General features: G+C 50.6%; 10 protein-coding genes across 10 annotated transcripts; 4 read left to right on the forward strand and 6 right to left on the reverse strand.

Moving 5' to 3' along the window:
- Positions 1 to 357: 357 nt before the first annotated feature.
- Positions 358 to 1688, forward strand: N7508_008922 (small subunit rRNA maturation protein TSR4; the record flags this gene model as incomplete). Its single annotated transcript, XM_058466985.1, has 2 exons — positions 358 to 477; positions 540 to 1688. The coding sequence occupies 2 exons, from the start codon at positions 358 to 360 to the stop codon at positions 1686 to 1688; spliced, it is 1269 nt and encodes a 422-aa protein (XP_058314831.1).
- Positions 1689 to 2916: 1228 nt separating this feature from the next.
- Positions 2917 to 4763, reverse strand: gua1 (GMP synthase (glutamine-hydrolyzing); the record flags this gene model as incomplete). Its single annotated transcript, XM_058466986.1, has 5 exons — positions 2917 to 3281; positions 3335 to 3538; positions 3590 to 4069; positions 4124 to 4611; positions 4699 to 4763. 5 exons carry the CDS (start codon positions 4761 to 4763, stop codon positions 2917 to 2919), a joined length of 1602 nt encoding a protein of 533 aa, XP_058314832.1.
- A 356-nt stretch (positions 4764 to 5119) lies between these two features.
- Positions 5120 to 7708, reverse strand: grc3 (uncharacterized protein; the record flags this gene model as incomplete). Its single annotated transcript, XM_058466987.1, has 4 exons — positions 5120 to 6679; positions 6732 to 7043; positions 7096 to 7613; positions 7675 to 7708. The coding sequence occupies 4 exons, from the start codon at positions 7706 to 7708 to the stop codon at positions 5120 to 5122; spliced, it is 2424 nt and encodes an 807-aa protein (XP_058314833.1).
- Positions 7709 to 8022: 314 nt separating this feature from the next.
- N7508_008925 (DNA-directed RNA polymerase I subunit RPA34) lies at positions 8023 to 9012 on the forward strand (the record flags this gene model as incomplete). The annotated part of the gene is made up of 2 exons (XM_058466988.1): positions 8023 to 8216; positions 8277 to 9012. 2 exons carry the CDS (start codon positions 8023 to 8025, stop codon positions 9010 to 9012), a joined length of 930 nt encoding a protein of 309 aa, XP_058314834.1.
- Positions 9013 to 9224: 212 nt separating this feature from the next.
- On the reverse strand, positions 9225 to 9825 carry N7508_008926 (uncharacterized protein; the record flags this gene model as incomplete). Its single annotated transcript, XM_058466989.1, has 2 exons — positions 9225 to 9632; positions 9682 to 9825. The coding sequence occupies 2 exons, from the start codon at positions 9823 to 9825 to the stop codon at positions 9225 to 9227; spliced, it is 552 nt and encodes a 183-aa protein (XP_058314835.1).
- A 7-nt stretch (positions 9826 to 9832) lies between these two features.
- Positions 9833 to 10928, reverse strand: N7508_008927 (uncharacterized protein; the record flags this gene model as incomplete). The annotated part of the gene is made up of 3 exons (XM_058466990.1): positions 9833 to 10300; positions 10359 to 10797; positions 10852 to 10928. The coding sequence occupies 3 exons, from the start codon at positions 10926 to 10928 to the stop codon at positions 9833 to 9835; spliced, it is 984 nt and encodes a 327-aa protein (XP_058314836.1).
- Positions 10929 to 12124: 1196 nt separating this feature from the next.
- On the forward strand, positions 12125 to 16336 carry atg26 (uncharacterized protein; the record flags this gene model as incomplete). The annotated part of the gene is made up of 3 exons (XM_058466991.1): positions 12125 to 13471; positions 13520 to 16021; positions 16076 to 16336. The coding sequence occupies 3 exons, from the start codon at positions 12125 to 12127 to the stop codon at positions 16334 to 16336; spliced, it is 4110 nt and encodes a 1369-aa protein (XP_058314837.1).
- Positions 16337 to 16883: 547 nt separating this feature from the next.
- On the reverse strand, positions 16884 to 17830 carry N7508_008929 (tubulin-binding prefolding complex subunit PAC10; the record flags this gene model as incomplete). The annotated part of the gene is made up of 4 exons (XM_058466992.1): positions 16884 to 16979; positions 17077 to 17310; positions 17447 to 17687; positions 17817 to 17830. 4 exons carry the CDS (start codon positions 17828 to 17830, stop codon positions 16884 to 16886), a joined length of 585 nt encoding a protein of 194 aa, XP_058314838.1.
- Positions 17831 to 17997: 167 nt separating this feature from the next.
- N7508_008930 (TMEM199/VMA12 family protein) lies at positions 17998 to 19021 on the forward strand (the record flags this gene model as incomplete). The annotated part of the gene is made up of 2 exons (XM_058466993.1): positions 17998 to 18261; positions 18365 to 19021. The coding sequence occupies 2 exons, from the start codon at positions 17998 to 18000 to the stop codon at positions 19019 to 19021; spliced, it is 921 nt and encodes a 306-aa protein (XP_058314839.1).
- Positions 19022 to 19261: 240 nt separating this feature from the next.
- On the reverse strand, positions 19262 to 20834 carry N7508_008931 (allantoinase alX; the record flags this gene model as incomplete). The annotated part of the gene is made up of 2 exons (XM_058466994.1): positions 19262 to 20290; positions 20340 to 20834. The coding sequence occupies 2 exons, from the start codon at positions 20832 to 20834 to the stop codon at positions 19262 to 19264; spliced, it is 1524 nt and encodes a 507-aa protein (XP_058314840.1).
- Between the last annotated feature and the right edge of the window lie 676 nt (positions 20835 to 21510).

Genomic DNA, 21510 nt, shown 5'->3' on the forward strand with positions numbered 1-21510 from the left:
GTGCTATGCGCTGCCAATTGCGCCAGCCGGGCCTGTTTTGTGAATGCCATTCCTTTCCAATTCCTTTCGACGTTGACGTGCTGAGCAAACCTTAGTGCTACTCTATGGTGCTTAGTATCTGAATTTACTCTTAGATGAGCGAAGAAAGCAAAAGGGAAGAAAAAAAAAAGTAAAAACCAAAAGCAGCATAAGTAGTGAACTAAAATTATAATATTTTTATCAAGTCGGAGTACACATTAAGTCGAGTAAGTCGAGTAAGTCGAGTACACCAAATCTGCTCCTCAATTACCATATCGCTTATCGCCAATTTCTTTTTTTTTGGCGGGGTGAACATTTCACTTCCTCGAACTTTGCGCAATGAATCCCTATGACAGTGACTCGAGTCTTGACGAAGACTTCACCGATACTGGTGTTCTTCTCGGATATGCAGCTGAAGAAGTCATTGAAGACACAGTCAGTCATCTAGGAGGCTGGCCCGTATGCTTAACCCACGTCCGCAGACCCTCGAGGCCCAAACCCTCAAGCTAACAATGCGATAGAAATGGCTCGACGATGCCTCCCCAGCCCCGGGTGATTTTGCCAACTGCAAGGTCTGCAATAGTCCAATGCTCCTCCTCCTCGAGTTGCATGGTGACCTGCCCGACCACTTCCCAACCGACGAACGGCGCCTCTACCTATTCGGTTGCCCCAGGAAACCCTGCAACCGCAAGCCCGGAAGCATCAGAGCCTACCGCGCAACCCGCAAAGTAACGGTCGGTACCGAAAAGCCAAAGCAACCCGAGAAGCCCAAGAATGAAGCCCCGCCATCCGCCCCCGAGCAACCAAAGCAAGACCTCGGCGCAAGCCTGTTCGGCGCAACAACCCTAACCAACACGGTCTCCTCGAACCCAAATCCATTCTCCTCCACCTCAGGCCCAGCATCCGCAGGCAGCAACCCCTTCGCGGCACCAGTGCCAGCAACCCCAGTCGAGAAGAAGCCCGCCCCCGCCACACAAGAACAATCCCTGGCGGAATCCTTCGCGGACAAAGTTCGTGTCTCAGAACCAAACCCTTCTGCAGCAACGAAACCACCCCCCGAGTCAAGCACTGACACAACACCGTGGCCCGCGCAATCCGCCTTCCCACCCCCGTACAAGAACTTCTACCTAGACGCCGAATACGAAACTCTCAGTCGGCCCTCGACACCCACGGTGCCAGAAAATGTCACAATGGAACCGATGGACGAAGACGGCAGCGGAGGCGCCGACCTCAAAGACACCTTCGAGTCTGAGCTCGATAAGGCCTTTATGAAATTCTCCACTCGCCTAGCACACAATCCAGAGCAAGTCCTGCGCTATGAATTTAACGGCGCGCCTTTACTCTATTCGACTGGTGATGCGGTCGGCGCGAGATTCCATGTTCACAGTGCGCCCGGTGCGAAGGTTACCACTACCACGCTTGGCGCGGGTAATATCCCTCCTTGTGAGTACTGCGGTGCGGCTCGCGTCTTCGAGTTCCAGCTTGTGCCGCATGCTATCAGTATGCTTGAAGAGGGGCGTGCTGGTGTTGGTCTTGGGAAGGATGATGCCGGTATGGAGTGGGGCACTATTATTCTCGGTGTTTGCTCGAGGGATTGTAGACCTGATGAGCTTAACGTCACTGGCTGGAGAGAGGAGTGGGCTGGTGTGCAGTGGGAGGAGATGAAATAGTTTGATGTCGAGATAGAGTTGGCGAGGACAACAAAGAGTAGATACTGCTATTTTTAAAAACATACATTGGTTGTTTCATTGTTTCCTCGATATGTATTGTTTAATAGCTCCTTGAACATGTGGGCAGTATTTAAAGACAAAAGTTTGGGGAGTATTGAAAACTTCCAGAGAAGCAGAGAGTGGGCCTCTGATATATATATTCCATCTGGTCCTTAACAACCCAATCCACCTCATAGCGGTACCTCTTCAATAGATATTTTGTTTGACGCTAGGTCTTGGTGCACAGTATCCATTTATATATCTCACATATAGGAGCCACAAATTCAACTCATTGTCATTTCACTTGCTTCCTGTTTACACTATACCCTGGGACCGGAACCAGTGGCCCCGGGGATACTCAGAAGGATAAGATGCATGCATGATGTGTGCCTGGCAGAACGAAAAGAGCAATCTACTCATATAATAGAGCATCAAAAACAGCGCGCGGCTCTTCGTGGTAGCATCTTTAAAGCAATGATAATGTCCTGATCGAGGAAATCCTCGGCCTATTCTATCAACGTAGCCTTTTTCGTGCCGTCTAGCATTATGCAGCGAGCGAGTATCGAACCAGGAACCCGTTTGGTTACCGTCTTTGGCGGGAGGATAAGCTATATAGATTTCATTTCTATCGTGATGGCTGTACGAATATAGGTGCGAGATAAGCTCACCTGAGCTATCAGAAGTGATGACAGTAAGTTGTTCTTCTGATTCCAAGCACAATCCAAGCACGATCAGTATAACAGCTTTTCTAAGTCATGGTGGTCCTAGGAACTATGAGTGTAGGCCTATAGACGATGAAATTAGCAGATCCTCGCCATCTTTCGAGTTCCTCATCAAGACTTATACTCCCCGTTTTTTGGGGGAGCTACTGTGGGGGCCAACCATATCAGAATTATAGTCACTCCCATGGTCAGCCCCTTCAACGTATCCTGATGAAGACGGACTTGCATATGGAGATTGGGCCCTCTAACCCAATGGAGAATCATATGCCATGAGCAAGTATGATGGAGGGCCCTGGAGTGAAATAATTGCATACAGCGTCGTGCGTGGTCAATATACAAGGCCGAAGATAAATTAATGAACTTGATTCCTTTCTATGCACATGGATTCGTAACCTGCATCCAATCATTCTAGCTAAAAATTGTACTGACATGAACTTTTCTATAATCCCAACCTTACGATGCTGAATCTACTCCATCTCAATGGTACCAGGGGGCTTGCTGGTGAAGTCATAGGCGACACGGCAAACACCCTGGACCTCGTTGACGATGCGGGTAGAGACCTTGGTCAGGAACTCGTAGCTGAAGGGGTAGGGAGTGGCGGTCATGAAGTCCTTGGTGGAGATGGCGCGGAGGAGGATGATGTTGGCGTACACGCGCTTGTCACCCATGACACCGACGGCGCGGGAGGGGTCCAGAGCGGCGTAGGCCTGGCCGATGTCGTCGTAGAGACCAGCCTCGCGGATCATACTGATGAAGATGTGGTCGGCGTGGCGGGCGGCGTCGACCTTCTCCTTGGTGACCTCACCCAAGACACGGATGGCAAGACCGGGGCCTGGTTTGCTGTCAGTTGTTTGGCCGGAAGTTATTATAGTAGTGGTTACTTACCAGGGAAGGGGTGACGGCCGACGAGCTCGGCAGAGATGTTAAGCTGGCGACCAAGCTCGCGGACCTCATCCTTGAAGAGTTCGCGGAGGGGCTCAATCAGCTTGAGGCCGTGACCGGCCATGAGACGCTCGGCGATACCGCCAACGTTGTGGTGGGTCTTGATAGTCTGGGAAGGTCCCTTGAAAGAGATACTCTCAATGACATCTGAGATGTATTAGCGCATTATTCACGAATATAGAGATATTGATGACCTACCAGGGTAGAGAGTTCCCTGCAAGAACCACTCGACCTTGCCGGCGTTCTTGGCCTCGATCTTGCGAGCCTCTTCCTCGAAGACATCGATGAACTTGCCACCAATGAATTTGCGCTTCTGCTCGGGGTCGTGGACACCCTTGAGGCCAGCGAGGAACTCCTCGGAAGCATCGACAACGGTAAGGTTGATACCGAGCTGCTCCTGGAGAACATCCTTGACGACAGCGCACTCATTCAGGCGCATGCAGCCGTTGTCCACCAAGACAGCGTGGAAACGGTCACCGATAGCCTCAGTCATCAGCTTGGCGGCGACGGTAGAGTCGACACCACCGCTGACGGCACCCAGGACCTGACCGGTAGGGCCAACGAGGTTGCGGATACGGGTGATCTCCTGGCCAATGAACTCGGACATGGTCCAGGTCTGCTGGGCACCACAAATGCCGACAGCAAAATTCTTAAGAAGCTGACCGCCCTGAGGGGTGTCTGATTTTCGTTAGTACAAGACCAATACTCCCACTTAGAAAACCATTGACTCACGGGTAACCTCAGGGTGGAACTGGATGCCGTAAACGGGCTCAGTCTGGTGTGCGATAGCAGCGTACTCAGAGTTCTTGGTTGTGCCGATGGTGTGGAAACCCTCGGGAAGGTTGCAGAGCTTGTCACCGTGGGACATCCAGACGGTCATGGCATCCTCGAGACCCTCGAAGAGCTTGTCGACATGGCCTCCGAAGCGGGTGGCCTGCAGATCAGCGTGACCGTACTCGCGAGCGGTACCAGCAACGACGTTGTCGGCGTGCAGACGGTGGGCGATCTCCTGGAGACCGTAGCAAATTCCGAGAATAGGGACGCCCAATTCGAAGAAGGCGGGGTCGATGTGGGGGGCATCCTTCTCGTAAACGGAGTAGGGACCACCGGACAGAATGATTCCCTTGGGGCTCCAGCCGAGATCGGCCAACTTCTGGGTGCAGGGAAGCATCTCAGAGTAGACATTGATCTCTCGTAGACGGCGGGTAATGAGGTGGGTGCTGCACGGAGTAGTCGGTTAGACTTGACGAATTGAGATGCAGATTTGGGCTGAACACAGAATTCGACTACTGGCAAGGAGAACATACTATTGCGATCCATTGTCGAGCACCAAGATGGTGTCGAAGCTGTTGTGAGGAATCACCTCAGTCATGGTGATAGAGTTTGAGTCACAAAGTGATCTCAATAAAGTTGATGGTATGGAGGCGATCACAGATCAATATCAATTGACTGTGAAGGGGTATATTGGCCAAATGAAATAGCCTCCAAAAGTTATCGCAATGAGTCAAGGGAAGGAAGAATTCTAAGAATCCGATAAGAGAAGAAAAAAAAGTGGTACATGGGGAACTCCCGCATTCTGCCGCCAATTAGGGGATCTGATTGGTCAGAAGCGGTTCCGCTTTGATGACTAATGAGGGGCAAAGTGATAAGGCCCGATTTGGGTATGAGAAACCCTAAGGCGACTGTTATATACTGCAATTGCATTGGTCTCTGGTATTTGATACATATCTACCACTCTGGCTCGCTGTCACTGCCGGGGTATGCCTTCTTCCTCAACTTCCATAATGACTTTTCACGCGCAGCAGCTTCACGTCGGTGACGACTATTGTCTTCTACAACGGTCATCCAGGGTACGTTGCTAGCTCTCCGTATCCTCTCACGCAGGAGCGCAAGGGTTCGGTTATGCTCAGGATCACCGTCAGTAGCAGAGTCTCCAGATTTGTGCGACCGGGATGTTGACCGTTGGTAGCGACGTTCTGCTGCACGAGCAGCATAGTATTCTTCACTGATAGCCCAATTGGGGTTATCAACCTGACCACGAACCAGCACAAGGCCGTGGCCCTTTTGGATAGAGTTTTCAAGAAGGGAAGAAGGAATAGGAGTAGAGAGTTCAAGCTTATGCGCAGAGGTATTGATCGAGCGGACTAAAGCCAGACCGAGACAATGCGAAGATCTTGGATCCAAAGGAATGCAACTGCCGGACCCAACGAAAAGATAGGGAAGACCTTCGCGTGTTCGTACAACGCTTTCGGATGCAGCAGCCTGGATTGACTCAATCAAACCTGGGGTCTCTTCATCCATGTCCATGTCTGAGTCATTCAAGGCCTCGGGGCCTGCCATCTCACCTGTGAGGGCACTCGGCGATTCCACTGCCACAATGCCTACAATGGCCCCTTCGAGAGTTTCTTGCAAGAGATCAGGGTTGATCTGAGACCCCATAACCATGATACCCATGATTCCTTGCCGTGCGCCAGCGTAGTCCACGGTGATGGGTCTGGAACGAGAGAGAGGACCATTCGTCCATAATGGAGTGCTGAGATCAGACGGTTGAGACATGTGGAAGTATGATTGAATTTGCATGGCGCGCAGTTGAGCGCTTGAACGGCTCACAAAGTCGGTCGGTTGCGAAGGAAGGATGGTCAAGGGGACGCGGGCTTCACGGGCTGCCAGAGACAAAGGATCCACGACCTCTGATGGGCCCTTTTCGCTCATGTAAACCACGTCGGAAAGACCAAGTGATCTTACCAACCATGTTGCAACCTCTAATCCTTGACCAAATATCCAACCAGGATAGTTGATAATCAGAGGGCACCGAGGATACTTGTCCAACAATGAGCGATATTGATCCATCAGATCCATGACCGCCATGGCATAGTGGTCTGGGTCTTCCTTGGGTGATGTTGCTCCGATATGATGCGCTCGCACCATTTCACCGTCGCGGGACTCGTCCAGCGAAGGGTGGGTGAAAGGCGGGCCAAAGAATGGGCAGCACAAGCGCGCAAGGTAGACTTGGCCCATGGGCGCAAATTCAGGCTGACCTGGATCTAGATCCAGGAAAGCAACACCGTCCGTATTCGTGTATCCGGTCTCGACCTCAGGCGCGGCGCTGAGAACATGGTTTAACAAGTAGCGACTGAAAGTAGATTTCCCAGACGCCTTGGGACCACATACCAAAACACGAAGTCTGCTTTGGCGCTGTGAAAGGGCTTTCATCGACGCACTCCACTTCTTGTCGAGGTGAAGGGGTCGAAGATGTCTGTTCAAAGTATCATCTGACGATGTGTACAGCTGTCAAACTGGTTAGTCTTGAATTTGAACTCTTTGAAAAAATACTACTCACAACTGAGAAGGTTCGCTTGGAGTTTTTCGTAACGCCCTTCAAAGTTATTTTGTCTGCAGCCGTGTTTTGACCAGCCCAGATCTTTTGATATAGAGGGGAAAGGTCCCGGAGATGGGCAATGCCGCTGCTGCATGACTTGATTTCGACCTCAGCTTCACCATCAGGACCAGACACGCATTTGATAACCGGCAATGAGTGTGTTGAGGGAGCATAAACTCTATGCACTTCTGCGGAAGGGTGCAATTTCGCGCCCATCAGACTGACAACGCCTCTTTTAACCCAAAGATCATATTGACCAATCAATGCCAGATTCTATACCAAGTCAATAAAGTCACATCTATCATCCGGATGATCTGGTACATACTGTTCTCTCCTTGATACGGATACAAAGAGTGTTACCGTCACTGTAGACGATGTTGCTCTTGTTCAAACGAGCCTTTGACAGAGGGAAGTTTTGGAGCTCTGTCGTGGTTTCCGCAGGTGATTCATAGCCATCGGCATCACCTGCTACAGACGCGACTTCGTCCTCATCCATTTCATCCACATTTGCGACTTCCTCTTGCTCGGACTCAGCATCTGATTGCTCTGAGGCATTCTCCGGCTCTGGTTGGACCTCAGACATATGAGATCGAGTGACTCTTGTCGGCTTCTCTGGCGACTTTTCTGCAGGCAAAGGCTCATTCTGCTTCTTTGCGGTCCTTGTTCGCGGGCGATACTCTCCATTTTGTTCGGTCTCGGCTACTTCGAGCGATCGTCGCGGCTTTTTCGAGGGTGGTTCGGTTGCAGCTACAGCTTGCGGAGTCTCCTTTGGTACGACTTGCTCCTGCGCTTGTTGCTGGCGAGCTTTGCGCGCAGCGAAGGCAGCGAAGGCGCTCTGAGGAGCTAGAACCGACAGGCGTGAGCTTTACACTGGAATAATGGGACACGTATGTATGAAGCTTACCACCCGCTTGCTGTTTTTCAGCCTTGCGCTTCATTGTATGTAATTGACCGCAGTCAGAGTTGGAGAGAAAACGACCGTTTTGATAATGCGGTCCAAAGCCGATAAGCAAAAAAAAGTTGGCTTGTGGTCCGTGCTCCCGCGGAGCAGAAAAAAAGATCGGCTGTTCAACTCGAACATTCTCACTCAACGTCGACTATTGCCGAATTGCGGGTTCGCATAGATATTTCCCGAAGATCTATCGACCGTTTCGCTGAATGTGAGTAGTGGGATTTGGCTGCGCCACATTCCGCGAATCCTTTGCGAAAGCATCATCGGTCTTCGCTTTGCCCGCTACCTTGAACAGCCGCCATGGCATCCGATAGCGATAGCAGCTCGAGCAGGTCGACCTCGCCTGAGCCTACGACCAAGCAAGAAAAGAACATGAAGAAACTCTCCAAGGCACAGGAATCAAGCTCAGATGAGTCCTCGAGCTCGTCGGGCTCAGACTCCGACAGCGACTCCGATAGCTCTAGTGAGATGAAGCCTACAACCTCGGGCAAGAAGTAAGCGGTTTCCGATTTTACAACACCAACATACAATGATACTAATATATACACCTTCAGGGTCTCAATCTCCGGTCCTCAGCCCTACAAGCCCCCGGCGGGCTTCAAGTCTGCAAAGACGCAGGCCCCGCCATCCTCCAAAACTTCCTCCCTTCTCTCCAACCTCAGCGGCAAACAAATCATTCACCTCACAGCCCCCGCCTCTCTCCCATTGTCCAAGGTCAAAGAGGTGACCATGTCCAAGGTGATGCAGGGCGAGCCAATCCTCAGTCACGACGGCGTGAGCTACGGAATCCCTACCGAATCATTTTCAGAGGCCGGACTCCCCAACAAGTCTCTTCTCGTTTTCGACGAGAAGTCGCAAACATACCGCACCGCAGCGGCCAGCATTCCCAGTTTCCACGTCCAGGAATTGATCGATCTCCCAAGTTCGGAAAAGACCGACGCCGCAGTGGCAGCACTGCGCGAATACGTCAAACCCGCCAGGCCTCAACCAAAGCACCTGAAGATGCGATTCCGACCTGTCGGAACCGACGCTGCTGGCCCCGAGACCTTCGGCTCCAGCTCGGAATCCGAGGCTGAAGTGCCTTCGTTCAAGGTGCCCAAGGGAGAAGAGCGCAAGCGGAAGCACGATCACACCGAGGCTGATCCTGATGCCCCTCAAGCGGCGGCTGTGCCTCGCAAGAAGTCAAAGAAGCACTCCCGAGAGAATGATGATGAGACAAGGCCCAAGAAGTCTAAAAAGTCCTCTAAGGACAAGGAGGAGAAGAAGCGGAAAAAGTCTGAGAAGGCATGATTTGGCGTTTGGTTTTCTTTCTAGCTTTGTTTTTACGACATTTCACAAATACATGTACAATTTACAGTCTCACTTCATTACCAATATCGTTGTGAGTTTTCCAAAAAGGCATATCTGTTTCGATCTTGCAATGATCTTTGCAACTAGCAATTGCAGCTCTAAGCTAATACCGGAAAGTAGATAACCGGCATGGATATCTGGTCATTCACCTTTCAATGTTCCACGGACTGATGCTTGAGGTTTGCATGGAAGTTTTCATGCACACTGACGATCTGAACTTTCTTACCATCCGCATTGAGCACACCTCCTTTCTCACTATCATCAGTCGAGCTTCGCTCCGCAGTTTCCCACTCAGTACCAGCAGCAATTTCGAGATTCTTGCCGCGGGTTTCCTTGACAAAAACCCAGCAAAAGCCAGCAGCTACAATGTCAAAGCCCATGAAGACGAGGAAGGTGTTAGCACCGACGTTCTTGATCATGTAGGGACTCGCGAAGGAGAAGCAGAAAGATGATGCCCAGTGAGCAAGCATACTAACTGCCAATCCCAGAGCTCGAATCCGTGTTGGGAAGATCTCTGGTACGTATGCCCAAGGCAGTGGACCCCAAGAGCAGTTGTAGATCTATTATAGGTTAGCACATATCGCGAGTGCCTCAATAGAGATGTCTGACCATAATGTCAAGATAAATCATAGCAACCGTCGCTCTCCCAGCAGAAGTAACATTAGTCGCAGATTGAGTTGGGACATAATCAACAATGAGCGCAGTGATGAGCATGCAAATAGCCATAAGCGCAGCACCACCAGCAAGCGTCATCCGACGACTAAGTAGTAGCAATAACCTTGACAGCACCAAACAAACCAGTGAACAGCATGTTACGGTTCGTTCCACTGCCCGAAATCAACTTGAAATACTGTGGCGCGAAAACAGCCAGTGCACTGCTTCCCGTGGCATTCTGGAAAATGAACAGTAGAGGTCCAACGATGAAGCGGAGGCGGTTGGCTGGCTCGAGAAGCTCGCGGTATGAGAAGCCCTCGCGCTCTGCGCGCTCTGCTTGAAGTCCTAACTGTGTTTCTGTGAATTCTTCTCGGGTCTTGATATCTTCGTCGCCGCGGATCCAGGTAATGGACTTCCAGGCCTCGTCGGTGCGGTTTTGTGTCAGTAGCCAACGGATCGATTCCGGTAAGGTGAAGCTGCCGATGAAGAGGATTCCTCCCGAGATCAGCTGTAGTCCAACGGGGATCTGCCACTCGCGTGAAGTACCCGCGATAGAGTTGCTCTTCGCTACACCCTGCTTGGTTGTTAGTTTTGTTGATACTTGTTAGGGCTAATGGTAGAGCTAGACCCACATAGTCAATCCAGTATGCCGTGAAGACACCCCATGCATAGAGCCACTGGTAGAAAGAACCACATCGACCACAAATCTCCTTTGGTGTCATCTCTGCTGAGTACATGGGGATGACAACACTCTGGCCACCCATGCCCAGACCGGCGATGATACGGCCGATGTACCAAGCTGCCAGAGAGTGGGTTTTGATGACTTGTATGATGACGCCTATGATAAAGAGGGCTGTCGAGCCGAGGATAGTGAGCTTGTGTCCATATTTGTTTGTCAATGGGTAGACCACTGCTGCTCCAATGAACGATCCTAGTTGCTCGAGACCAACGGTGAGCGAGGACACCTTGGACTGGGATATAGTCTTGTAGCCCAGGTCGGCTTGGAAGGATTTGTAGGTTAAGATGCCACCTGCAACACCTGAATCGTAGGCAGATAGGAATGAGGATATGCTATAGAGAACGTATCAGTTGTTATCATGATATCACTTCTCATGTGTGACATACAAGACAATAGCTGCCAGATGATAGGCACGGAGGGTGCCCAGACGGGTGTTCAACTCGGGCATAGTAAAGAACCCCATGGCTAAGGTATATCCAGGTTAGAGAAGAAAGAAAGAAAAAGAAGAGAAGGTAAGGGGATATTTCTATCCAAGGGGCCTAATCTCGGACTGTGTTTTGAGTTCCAGCAAAAGCCCAAGGCGACATGGCTCTTGCTTCGTATATAGAAGCAAAGCTTCTACATTTAGGTATCTCATGAGTAGCTACAAGGATGCTCTTGCGTGCTGGGTCTATACTCCCGCCAGCCGATAGCCGATGAATACTCGCTTCTAGAGCACACCTTCGCGCTTAGTGATGATGCTATCCTCATAGTGACTGCAATACTCCATAGAAGCGTCCCATATCAGCTCGGCTTGAAATGTTTTGACAACGCGCGTCCTGTCGCAAATGCCTAGGGTGTGATTGTTGATGCAACATGAAGGGCTAGATCCAGTGCTTTGCAAGGGGCTTCGTCGGCTGACTTGGTCTCAGACTGAAGCCTTGAGAGGCTGTGGATCTTAAGTGATTTACATGCCTAGGGCTGCTCATATAGATAGGCTTGGAAATTATGTGGAGATTTATATTGGAACTGCTCCATCTACGATCAACATATCTCCGACATTAGTCGATCCCTATATGCTTAGCACTATGCTGACCCACATCTCTATTAGTGCTGGGCCAAAGAGATATTCGAACACGATAGATGTTTGTATCAACTCATATCTTAAAAGACGCGAAAAGAAAGCAAGAATATGCCAAGAGATTAACCTGGTGGACCTCACTGGATGACCTCAGCCTGGGGTACCTTGGTGACATAAGCATCACCTGATTGCATCACATGCGATAGGCAACTAATGATCTCCTTTGTGCTTTGTATCTGTATTGTCTTTGTCTCTGAAGAAAGCGTTTCGTATTCCTGGCTTCATTTTGGGTATGCTTGGTTGAAGTGTGCATGTTTTGACAGCTTCAAGCCCGATATCAGTTCTGGCGCCCAAGCTCCGAGTGCTTATCGGGGATCCTCCGTAAGTTCGCCTTGGGCATTCCACATTCATCGGCTGACCGCATTAACATGGCAGAGTCACTTGGTCTAGCTTGACGTGTCTAGCTCCTGACTGGTGCAGTGTCGATCGCCCTATCAGCACCAGCCAGTCACCTGGCTCGAACCTCTGCCCGACCGGTGATTCACCATTAGCATCCATCGTCCTTACCTGTATCCGATTATACCAGTATACCATTAAAGATGAGGCCATTAAGAGATGATGCCAAATGCCGGCCAGACCGGCAGATGAGCGCAAGTATGAAACTGACTTCATCGAGCCGTCCATTTTCAGATCGTATACCAGAGAGATTCAAGGATGGAGATGATGCACAGTTCGATTTCACAGCTCCGCCGCGTGGAATGGGAACACGGGATGGACATGTGCACTATATGCAGCAGTCACTATTCTCCATGATTGCCGCTGTTGGATCCAAATCGGACTTTCATGCTCGGTTTGATGAATCAAGCGATAGCGATGCGGAGGGTGATGCGGATGAAAAGTTGAGGAGGAAGCTATCTAAAGAGAAAGCGTCATCGCGAGCACCAACGACATCGTCTGCGGTACCCACATCATCTCTCGCGCCAGCGACATCAACTGCACCACTATCAGCCTCTCACCTATCGGCTGAACTTTCTGAATCAATACCACTTGGGACAGAACAAAGAGGCCGTCGTCATCGAAGAACATTAACTAACAATAAATTCCCCCAACGGCTACCACGCTTGGACTCGAAAGACGACGCCCAGTCATCCCCAAGCTCGAGACTTATGGCTCCCCCCAAGAGACGAACTCGCAGTGCCACGCCGAGAGCAGCCCCTGTTTTGAGTCGCATGGTCGAAGCACAAACTCACTTTGATTCTTCCACTGCAACGCACTCACCATCCAACTCTTCCAACCTTGCCGAAACTATGGAAGAGTCGCACTCGTCTGCGTCTGCTCTTTCCACACGACTGATGGAGATGTTTGAGTTTGCAAAACCTGAAAAGGTTCTAGTCGAATATGCATGCTCGCTTCTTCAAAGCATGCTTCTACAGGGCTACATGTATGTGACCGAAGGTCATATCTGTTTCTATGCCTACCTTCCAAAGAAATCCAATGTGGCGATAAAGTCGGGGTATCTATCCAAGCGCGGTCGCAAGAATCCCAAGTATAACCGGTATTGGTTTGCTCTAAAGGGCGATGTCCTTTCATACTACCCAGACCCTTCGAATCTTTACTTTCCCAGCGGACATGTGGATCTTCGATATGGAATCGAAGCGTCTCTCGCAGAAAGCAAAGATGGCGACAAAGACAGCGATATCAAGGACTTCCAAGTCACCACCGACCAGGGAACATATCTGTTTAGGGCAGATAGCTCCACAAGTGCGAAGGAATGGGTGAAAGCTATCCAGAAAGTCATCTTCCGAACGCATAATGAAGGGGACAGCGTGAAAGTATCTTTTCCGATCGAGAATATCATTGATTTAGAGGAGAGTTCAATGGCCGACTTCGCCGACACATTTAAGATTCGAGTCATCGATAGTGGCGAAACATATGCAATTGACGAGGTACGTTATGAGACAACCCTGGTTTCGTTCATTTCTGATCCGATATAGTACTTCTTTTCGTTTTTCGACTCGGGCCAGGACGCGTTCAACTACATCAAGAGCCTGGTGAGTGCGACGACTATGAACGCAACGGAAGGATCGCCCAAAGACCGGGAGTCAAATCAAAAAGGTCAGAAATTGCAGACCAGCGGCCGAGTCACAGGTCAAAGACAAGATCTCTCACCCTTAAAGAGAAGCTCGAGTGATGGAAATGAAAACCAATCAGCGGATTCATTTGCCGAACAAGGCACTGCATCTTCGCCTATTATGCAATCCATGACAGACACGACCGAATCTGCGAGTCAAATACTGAATCGAAGTGATGTCTTCCACTCTCCTACCATGCGAGCAATGCGAAGGCGCTCATCAGATGTTGGAGAGACCATGCGGCGCTCCGAGGAGACAACTCGCTCTGCATCTGCGCAACTGGACTTGGATCGAGCCGGTCGGGCTATTGACAAGAGCGATGCTTTTGACCAGTCAGATGTCATGCAAGCATCTAGCCTTGGCTCAGTCGCTCATCTAAACGACCTCGTCAAGGCAGGCACTTATCCTTTCCAACGAGCAGCAGGATTTGCAGACTACGTGAAAAACCGCTCGAGGCAGATGAGCACCTTGTTGGCAACAGAGTCAATGGGCTATATTGAGAAGGTTTCTGGTATGTGGACTGGCAGCCAGAAACATTACGGTGAGCGGGAAGGACCATTGCAAGGCCAAAGCGTTGATGCAGAGGATGAAGGCGAAGGTGGACTCAATCATGGGGATCGGTTCCGTGCCCATTTTGCGCTTCCACCAACTGAAAGATTGCAGGCAACATACTATGCCTACTTGCATCGTGTGCTCCCGCTTTACGGCAAGATTTACATCAGTCAGAGGAAGCTTTGTTTTCGCAGTCTGATTCCTGGTACTCGGACCAAGATGATTCTACCATTTAAAGATATTGAGAATGTCGAAAAGGAAAAGGGCTTCCGTTTCGGATACCAAGGACTTGTCGTTATCATCCGTGGGCATGAAGAGCTGTTCTTTGAGTTCAATGCTTCAGAAGCGCGAGATGACTGCGCCGTCACACTGCATCAAAGCCTCGAGTCGGTGAAATACCTGGTGGAATCTGGGTTGCTCGCAGAAGAGGAGCGAGACGAAGTCGAGGCGGCCAAGGCTGAACACCGCATGCTCCAGGAAGCCAGACTGGACAGCCCCGACGAACATGACACACGCCCTACGCTTAATGAGGACTCATCCGAGATACATCCGTTCTTTGATGATCCTCGCGCCTCTATCATCAATTTCAAACCCACCGAGCCCCTTCGCATTACTTGCCTGACTATTGGCTCTCGAGGTGATGTGCAGCCGTATATTGCACTTTGTAAGGGACTACTTGCAGAAGGACACAAGCCTAAGATTGCAACACATGCCGAATTTGAGCCTTGGATCAGGAAGCATGGAATTGACTTTGCCCCCGTTGACGGTGATCCTGCCGAGCTGATGCGCATTTGTGTTGAGAACGGGATGTTTACATACTCATTCCTCAGAGAAGCATCACTCAAATTTAGAGGATGGATTGATGATCTCCTATCATCAGCATGGAGGAGCTGTCAAGGCAGTGATCTATTGATTGAATCGCCGAGCGCCATGGCCGGAGTTCACATTGCAGAGGCTCTTCGAATTCCCTACTTCCGAGGCTTCACCATGCCGTGGACTAGGACAAGGGCATATCCCCATGCATTTGCCGTACCAGAAAATCGAATGGGCGGAGCATACAACTACATTACATACGTCATGTTCGACACCATCTTTTGGAAAGCCATCGCAGGCCAAGTCAACCGCTGGCGAAACAGAGAGCTGGGACTAAAAGCTACCACGCTGGATAAAATGCAGCAGAATAAAGTCCCATTCCTCTACAACTACTCGCCTTCCGTGGTGGCCCCTCCTCTCGATTATCCGGATTGGATTCGCATCACAGGATACTGGTTCCTAAACGAAGGCTCAGACTGGACTCCGCCAGCTGACCTGTCGAACTTCATCCAACAGGCCAGAGCAGACGGCAAGAAGATCGTGTATATTGGCTTCGGGTCCATTGTCGTCTCAGATCCATCTGCCTTGACACGAACCGTCATCGAATCAGTCCAGAAGGCCGACGTCCGCTGCATCCTTTCAAAGGGCTGGTCAGATAGACTCGGCGATCCAGCCAGTGCAAAGCCCGAAATCCCTCTCCCACCAGAAATCTTACAAATCCAATCTGCGCCCCACGACTGGCTCTTCTCTCAGATCGATGCTGCAGCTCACCACGGTGGAGCAGGAACTACTGGCGCAAGTCTCCGAGCCGGCGTGCCCACTATCGTCAAGCCATTCTTCGGAGACCAGTTCTTCTTCGGCGGCCGAGTAGAAGATCTAGGCGTTGGAGTCTGCATGAAGAAACTCAACGTCAGTGTCTTCTCAAGGGCACTCTGGGAGGCTACGCATAGCGAACGCATGATTGTCAAAGCGCGCAATTTGGGGGTTCAAATCCGAAGTGTAAGTTATTTCATCCTTCCAAGTGTGAGGTTATTGATACTAATCCCTCTATAGGAAAATGGCGTGGCAACTGCCATCCAAGCCCTCTACCGCGATCTTGAATACGCAAAGACATTGGCTCGACAGAAGTCCCTTGTCTCATCTACCCCCTTCTCTCCTACACCTACTGCAAAGGCTTCACCTGATGGAGGCGATGACGATGTCGATGACATTGAAGAGTGGACTTTTGTTGGGGATGAGACTGGCATTGATATCTCTAAGCGGATGCGCGAACGAGCTGCTTCGGATGCTGATCTTGCTTCAACTTTAACATGATTGAACCTTTCAAGGTTCCGTTGAAGTCGGATAGTCAGTCAATATCACATGCCTCATGTTTGGGCGATGTTAGTTGCTCCCCTCTCTATCTTTAATACTGTTTTCGGTTTCTCATTTCTGCTGTCTTTCAATTCCTTAATTAGCCTGTTCACGAATTATGACTTGCATTTCTGTTTCATTCTATGCATAGGGAGCTTTCTTTTTCTTTTTCTTTTTCTTTTCTTTTCTTTTCTTTTTGTTTCGTTTCTTCTCTTTTCTTATATCACCAGGTTCCCAGCCTTGACCAAGACTTCCCTTACGAGTCTTTAATATCCATCTCATTTGATTTGATGTTTCTGCTTGATGCATTCCATTCTTACGTTGATTTCATTTGGGCAGATGAAAGGACTGAGTTGAGCGCATGGATACCAAAGAACAGAATAGATTTCCAGCTAACATTGGCAATAATTCTATAAGATTGATACTGTATGTTCCTGATACTCTCTCTTATTCATATTTTCATACCAAATCCAGGTCATCTCCCCAGCCACCAGGGCGCGTTGTTTTATTATTTCTTTTCGTCGTCTCCTTTGCCGTCGGCCTTGTCTTTGCGTCTTTGCACAACGTCCCAGTTGTACACTCGTGCTGTGGCAACCTCCAATGTCTATAGCATGAACAGTCAGTAACAAGAAAAGACCAAATCCAGATACATCACATCTACATAGATATGTCTGTATTTGTATGCGCAGAAGGGAACGGACCGTAATCTGCTCGCGTAAGAATTCCAGATCCTCCTCGCAATTCTTCAAGCTAGACTGCGCAGCCGTAAGCTTCTCATCCAGCATTGTCTCCGCCTCGCCGAGCGGGTATGCAAGCATGACATTTGCTCCGAGCCAGAGGTAAACCTCCTCCGCATCAGCAGGGGAGATAGAAGCGCGGGCGTAAAGGGTATCATTGAGTTCAAAGTTCGTTTGGAGGTCTGCGTCGGGGTTTGACTAAAGTGACGGGGCGTTAGCATTCTATTCTCTTCCCTCGCGAATCTTGGTCTTCTTCGTTGTGCTCCCCGCCATATGATTTTTTTTTCTTCCTCAAAAAGTCCTGCATAATAGGTGTGGTGACAGAGTAAGCTACCTCTTTGCGCAACTTCAAGAATCGAACCATCTCAAGTGTCTTCTTGATATCGGGGATCTTCTCGCGCAGTCCCTGGCCACGGCGCTGGGTGTTGACCTCCATGAACTGGTACTTGGAGATCATCTCCTGAAACGAGCGGAGAGTCGGCTCGACCTCCTCGCGGGAGGAGACGTAGTCGCTGACATTGTCGATGAAGGGGGCGACGGGGATTCCGCGCGGGTTGGTTTGTGTTGTTGCGGTGCTGGAGGGGTTAGTTTGGTTCAATGAGGTGGGGTGAGATAAAAGGCAAGGAAGAGAATGGGAGATTTCAAAAGGTAGAGTAATCAGAGAAGCATCTGTATATCAATGGTGCAAAAGGGAATTGACATACCTTTTTGAAGCCATGGCTGCGATGTCAAGAAGAGAAGATGACGATGTGGGGAGGAGCTTAACTGCCACTTTTGTTTCCGCCTGCTATCTCCGCTCTCTACCTACGGTCAACGAACGACACACTCCAGTTTCAGTCAACATTGACAGTTCCCAGTCTTTGACTGGACTGGATAAATATCAAAATGGTCAATCTCCTCACAACAACCCGAATCCTCGCCGCCCTAGAACAGGTCCCAGCTTCGCAGCGCGAACAGCTAAACCTACCAGCCACGCTAGCAAATGGCCCAATAGCCCACGAACAACTCATCCGACTATCGCGATATCTCCAAAGCAACCGGGAACCCGAAGAGAAAGACACAGAGGCAACTACCTCCCCATCAATCCTCAATTCCCTTCTGCGCGGCACGAAGGTATACGTACCACCGCCGCCACCGAAGCCTGAGCCGGTATGCAATACGCGACAGCTATATCTACACCCACTCTAACTCCCCCAATCATACATATCAAAACCCAGTATATCAAGACTAACACACAAAAAAACACAAATAGACGCCCGAATACGTAGCCAGCAAAGCAGCCCTTCAAGCCCGCGCCGACCAAATAGCCTACAACAGACTGCTAAACCCAACAGCAGAACAAACACCCGAACACCACGATCCCTATCACGCCTCTGACCCCTCCAACCCGAATAGCGCAGAGTACCAAGATACACTTACTCCCTCGCTGGTCATCAATATCTTCTTATCGGTCGTCATAACCGGGTTCAGTGTCTACTGGGCTCTGACGAAATTTGCTACGCCGGATATTTTGTATGAGGGGTTTGCGGCTTGGACGGCTGGATCTGGGAAGAGCGTTGGTGGTGGCGGGGGTGGTGAGAGACAGGGTATCTCAGAGGCTGTGCGTGTTTTGATTGCTTTCTTTGCTGCTTTGGCGGTTGCTGTTGCTGAGGCGTTCTTGTATGCTGCCTATTCTGGGAAGGTTGAGCGGGCAAGGGTCAAGGAGAGGGGGTTGAGGGAGAGGAAGGTTTTTGTTGGAAGAGTTGGTGAGGGTGAAGGTGAAGAGAGGAAGGGGAAAGGTGCGGATAGAGAGGGCGTTAGTGTTGACGGTGATGGAAAAGAGGAGATTTGGGGGAAGGGTGTTAATGGAGGTGTTAGGAGGAGGGTTAGGGAGAAGTGGGAGAAAGAGAGGGAGGGGGTTGTTGAGTGAAGAGTTAACCAGCGTGGAGAGTTGGTTTGTATCATAGCTTATATCAGAAATACATGTTTACATATTAGTAGAACAGCTAGGTTGAATGCTCGTGGTATTCTATGCCTAAGCTATAATCATTAATCTAAGATGCTAGTGGTCGTTAGTTCTCGTTAGGGCTCGTCCAAACGAGGTCGAGATGCAATGTGAGGAAAGGGGAATAAATAGAGAGAAAGGAAGGACACAAGAAGAGGGAATACCTCAAACCCGCTTCTCAAGAAGCAGCTTGCCACTCGGGGTCTCACAATCAAAGCCCTGCTCACGGCTGAAAACCCGCTCACCACGCAACCAAGTCTCACGAACCATGCCGCGCAGCGTGCGACCCTGGTAAGGCGAGCACTTGTTACGGAAGAGCATGGTAGAAGGCTCGACAGTCCACTCAGCAGAATCATCAAAGACGCAAATATCAGCGTCGAAGCCAACAACCAGATCCCCCTTGTGAGACTGCAGACCGACCTGGGCGGCAGTATTGGCGCAGCAGAGACGGACGACGTCTTGCAGGGCATTCTTGGTGTTCTCATCTTCGGGGGAAGATGTCAGACCCTTGCGGCGGCTGAGGTCTGTCCAGAGAATCGGCAGGCCCAGGCCTACGGAAGAGATACCGCCCCAGGCGGAGAAGAAGTCGCCCTTGTCTTCTTCTTTCTTGGTACTACTGGTGCAGTGGCCTGGGACATGGGGTGGGAGTTGTTTTAGCTCTGGTGTGCAGGGGGAGTGGTCTGAGACGACAGTCTTGATGACGCCATCGCTGGTGTGCTTCTCTAATTCTTCCCAGAGACCGTCTTGGTTGAGCTTGGAACGGATGGGTGGGCAGCACTTGTGGCGGGTGTCACCGTCGCGCACTTCCTCGGCTGCTAGGGAGAGGTAGTGGAAGCAGGTCTCGGCGGTGATCTTGACGCCGGCTGCGCGGGCCTCACGGAGGAGAGGGATGGCTTCCATAGCTGAGAGGTGGACAATGTGCAGGGGGAGGTTGGGGGCGAGATGGGCCAGAGATAGGATTCTTTCAATGGCGCATGTCTCAAAGGAAGAGGGCCTCGAGGCGAGGAAAGTGGCATATGCCTCGAGAGGACCAGCTGGGGCAGCTGGGGCATCAGACTTTTGGACTTCGTCGCCCACGGATGCAGTGATCGGAGGCACCATCTCAGCGTGGAACATGAGGGTGGTAGGCTCATCAGCCAGTTCGGCCATGGCCTTCTTAATATCTTCCTGGCTGACAGCAGGGAACTCATCGACCTGTCTATAGTTAGCACAGATATCGCAAGGACTCGATATAAAAACTTACACCACTGTCAATCAGGAATCCCTTGAAGCCACGAACACCCTCCTGGACAAGGGCCTTGAGCTCATTGGCATTGCCGGGGATGATACCACCATAGAAGCCCACATCCACCCAGCACTTACCCTGAGCAGCCTTGATCTTCTCCTTCAGGCCATTCACAGTAGTGGTAGGCGGGATAGCATTGAGAGGCATATCAATGACAGTAGTAACACCACCAAAGGCCGCAGCCTGGGTACCAGTGTAGAAGCCCTCCCATTCAGTCCGGCCAGGCTCATTCAAGTGCACATGGGCATCAACCAGACCGGGCAGCAAGACATGCGGCGAGTAATCGGTATAGGGAGTATCAGCGGGGAACTCCGAAGCTGGAATCACGGAATCGAAGACAGCAGTGATCTTGCCGGTAGTTCTCGAGATGACAACAGTCGCAGAAGTCAAACGGCCGGAAATGACAGCGCGCGACGAAGCCACAACGGCAATGGAGGGCATATTAGACGCCATGATGGAAAATGAATTGCTTTTGCAATGTGATCTGTAGTAATGGCGGTAACAGAATAGGAATAGAGGGAGTCTGGGGAATATAAGACAAAGCTGGAGAAGATAAGCCGACGCAATAGTATTGGAGCAAAGCCAGCTCAAAGATAAGGGGTTTGGCGCATATAAATATCCCATCGGCTTCGGAAAGTCGGTTTGGCCCACCTCATTTTTTTCTCTCCACCCTTCAGTTGCCATTACTCGATCGATTGAACGTCCCGAGTTCGGGTGCTCACGGCAATGGGCTCGGACATGGATTCGCGCATGACCACGAATGCCCTCAACCTTGCCGGATGAGGGTGCGCACAGGGCCACTCAACGGAGTGTCGCTCGATTCCGTTACATGTGCATGTAGGTATGCCTGCATGCCTGCATGCCTGTATACTTCGTATACTTCGACAGGCCAGGGGCACTGAATTTGCAGGTTGAATCCGTGGAACAGCGCCACCACAACGTGGTTGGGCCAAGAGGCATCGGGCACCTCCGATGCGACGCGGGCAAGTCCTGCACTTATCAATGGCCGCGGATCCGCTTTATCAGTGCTTTACTCGATCAAAACTGTCGGCTTTTGCTTTCGTTTACTCGATGGAAACCACCTCTGTCGGGTTGTCAGTCCGAAAGCGCAGGCGCCACTTTTCGGACT

The sequence above is a fragment of the Penicillium antarcticum genome, assembly GCF_028974205.1.
Source record: "Penicillium antarcticum strain IBT 31339 chromosome Unknown utg000009l_segment0_segment0, whole genome shotgun sequence".
NCBI lineage: Eukaryota > Fungi > Ascomycota > Eurotiomycetes > Eurotiales > Aspergillaceae > Penicillium > Penicillium antarcticum.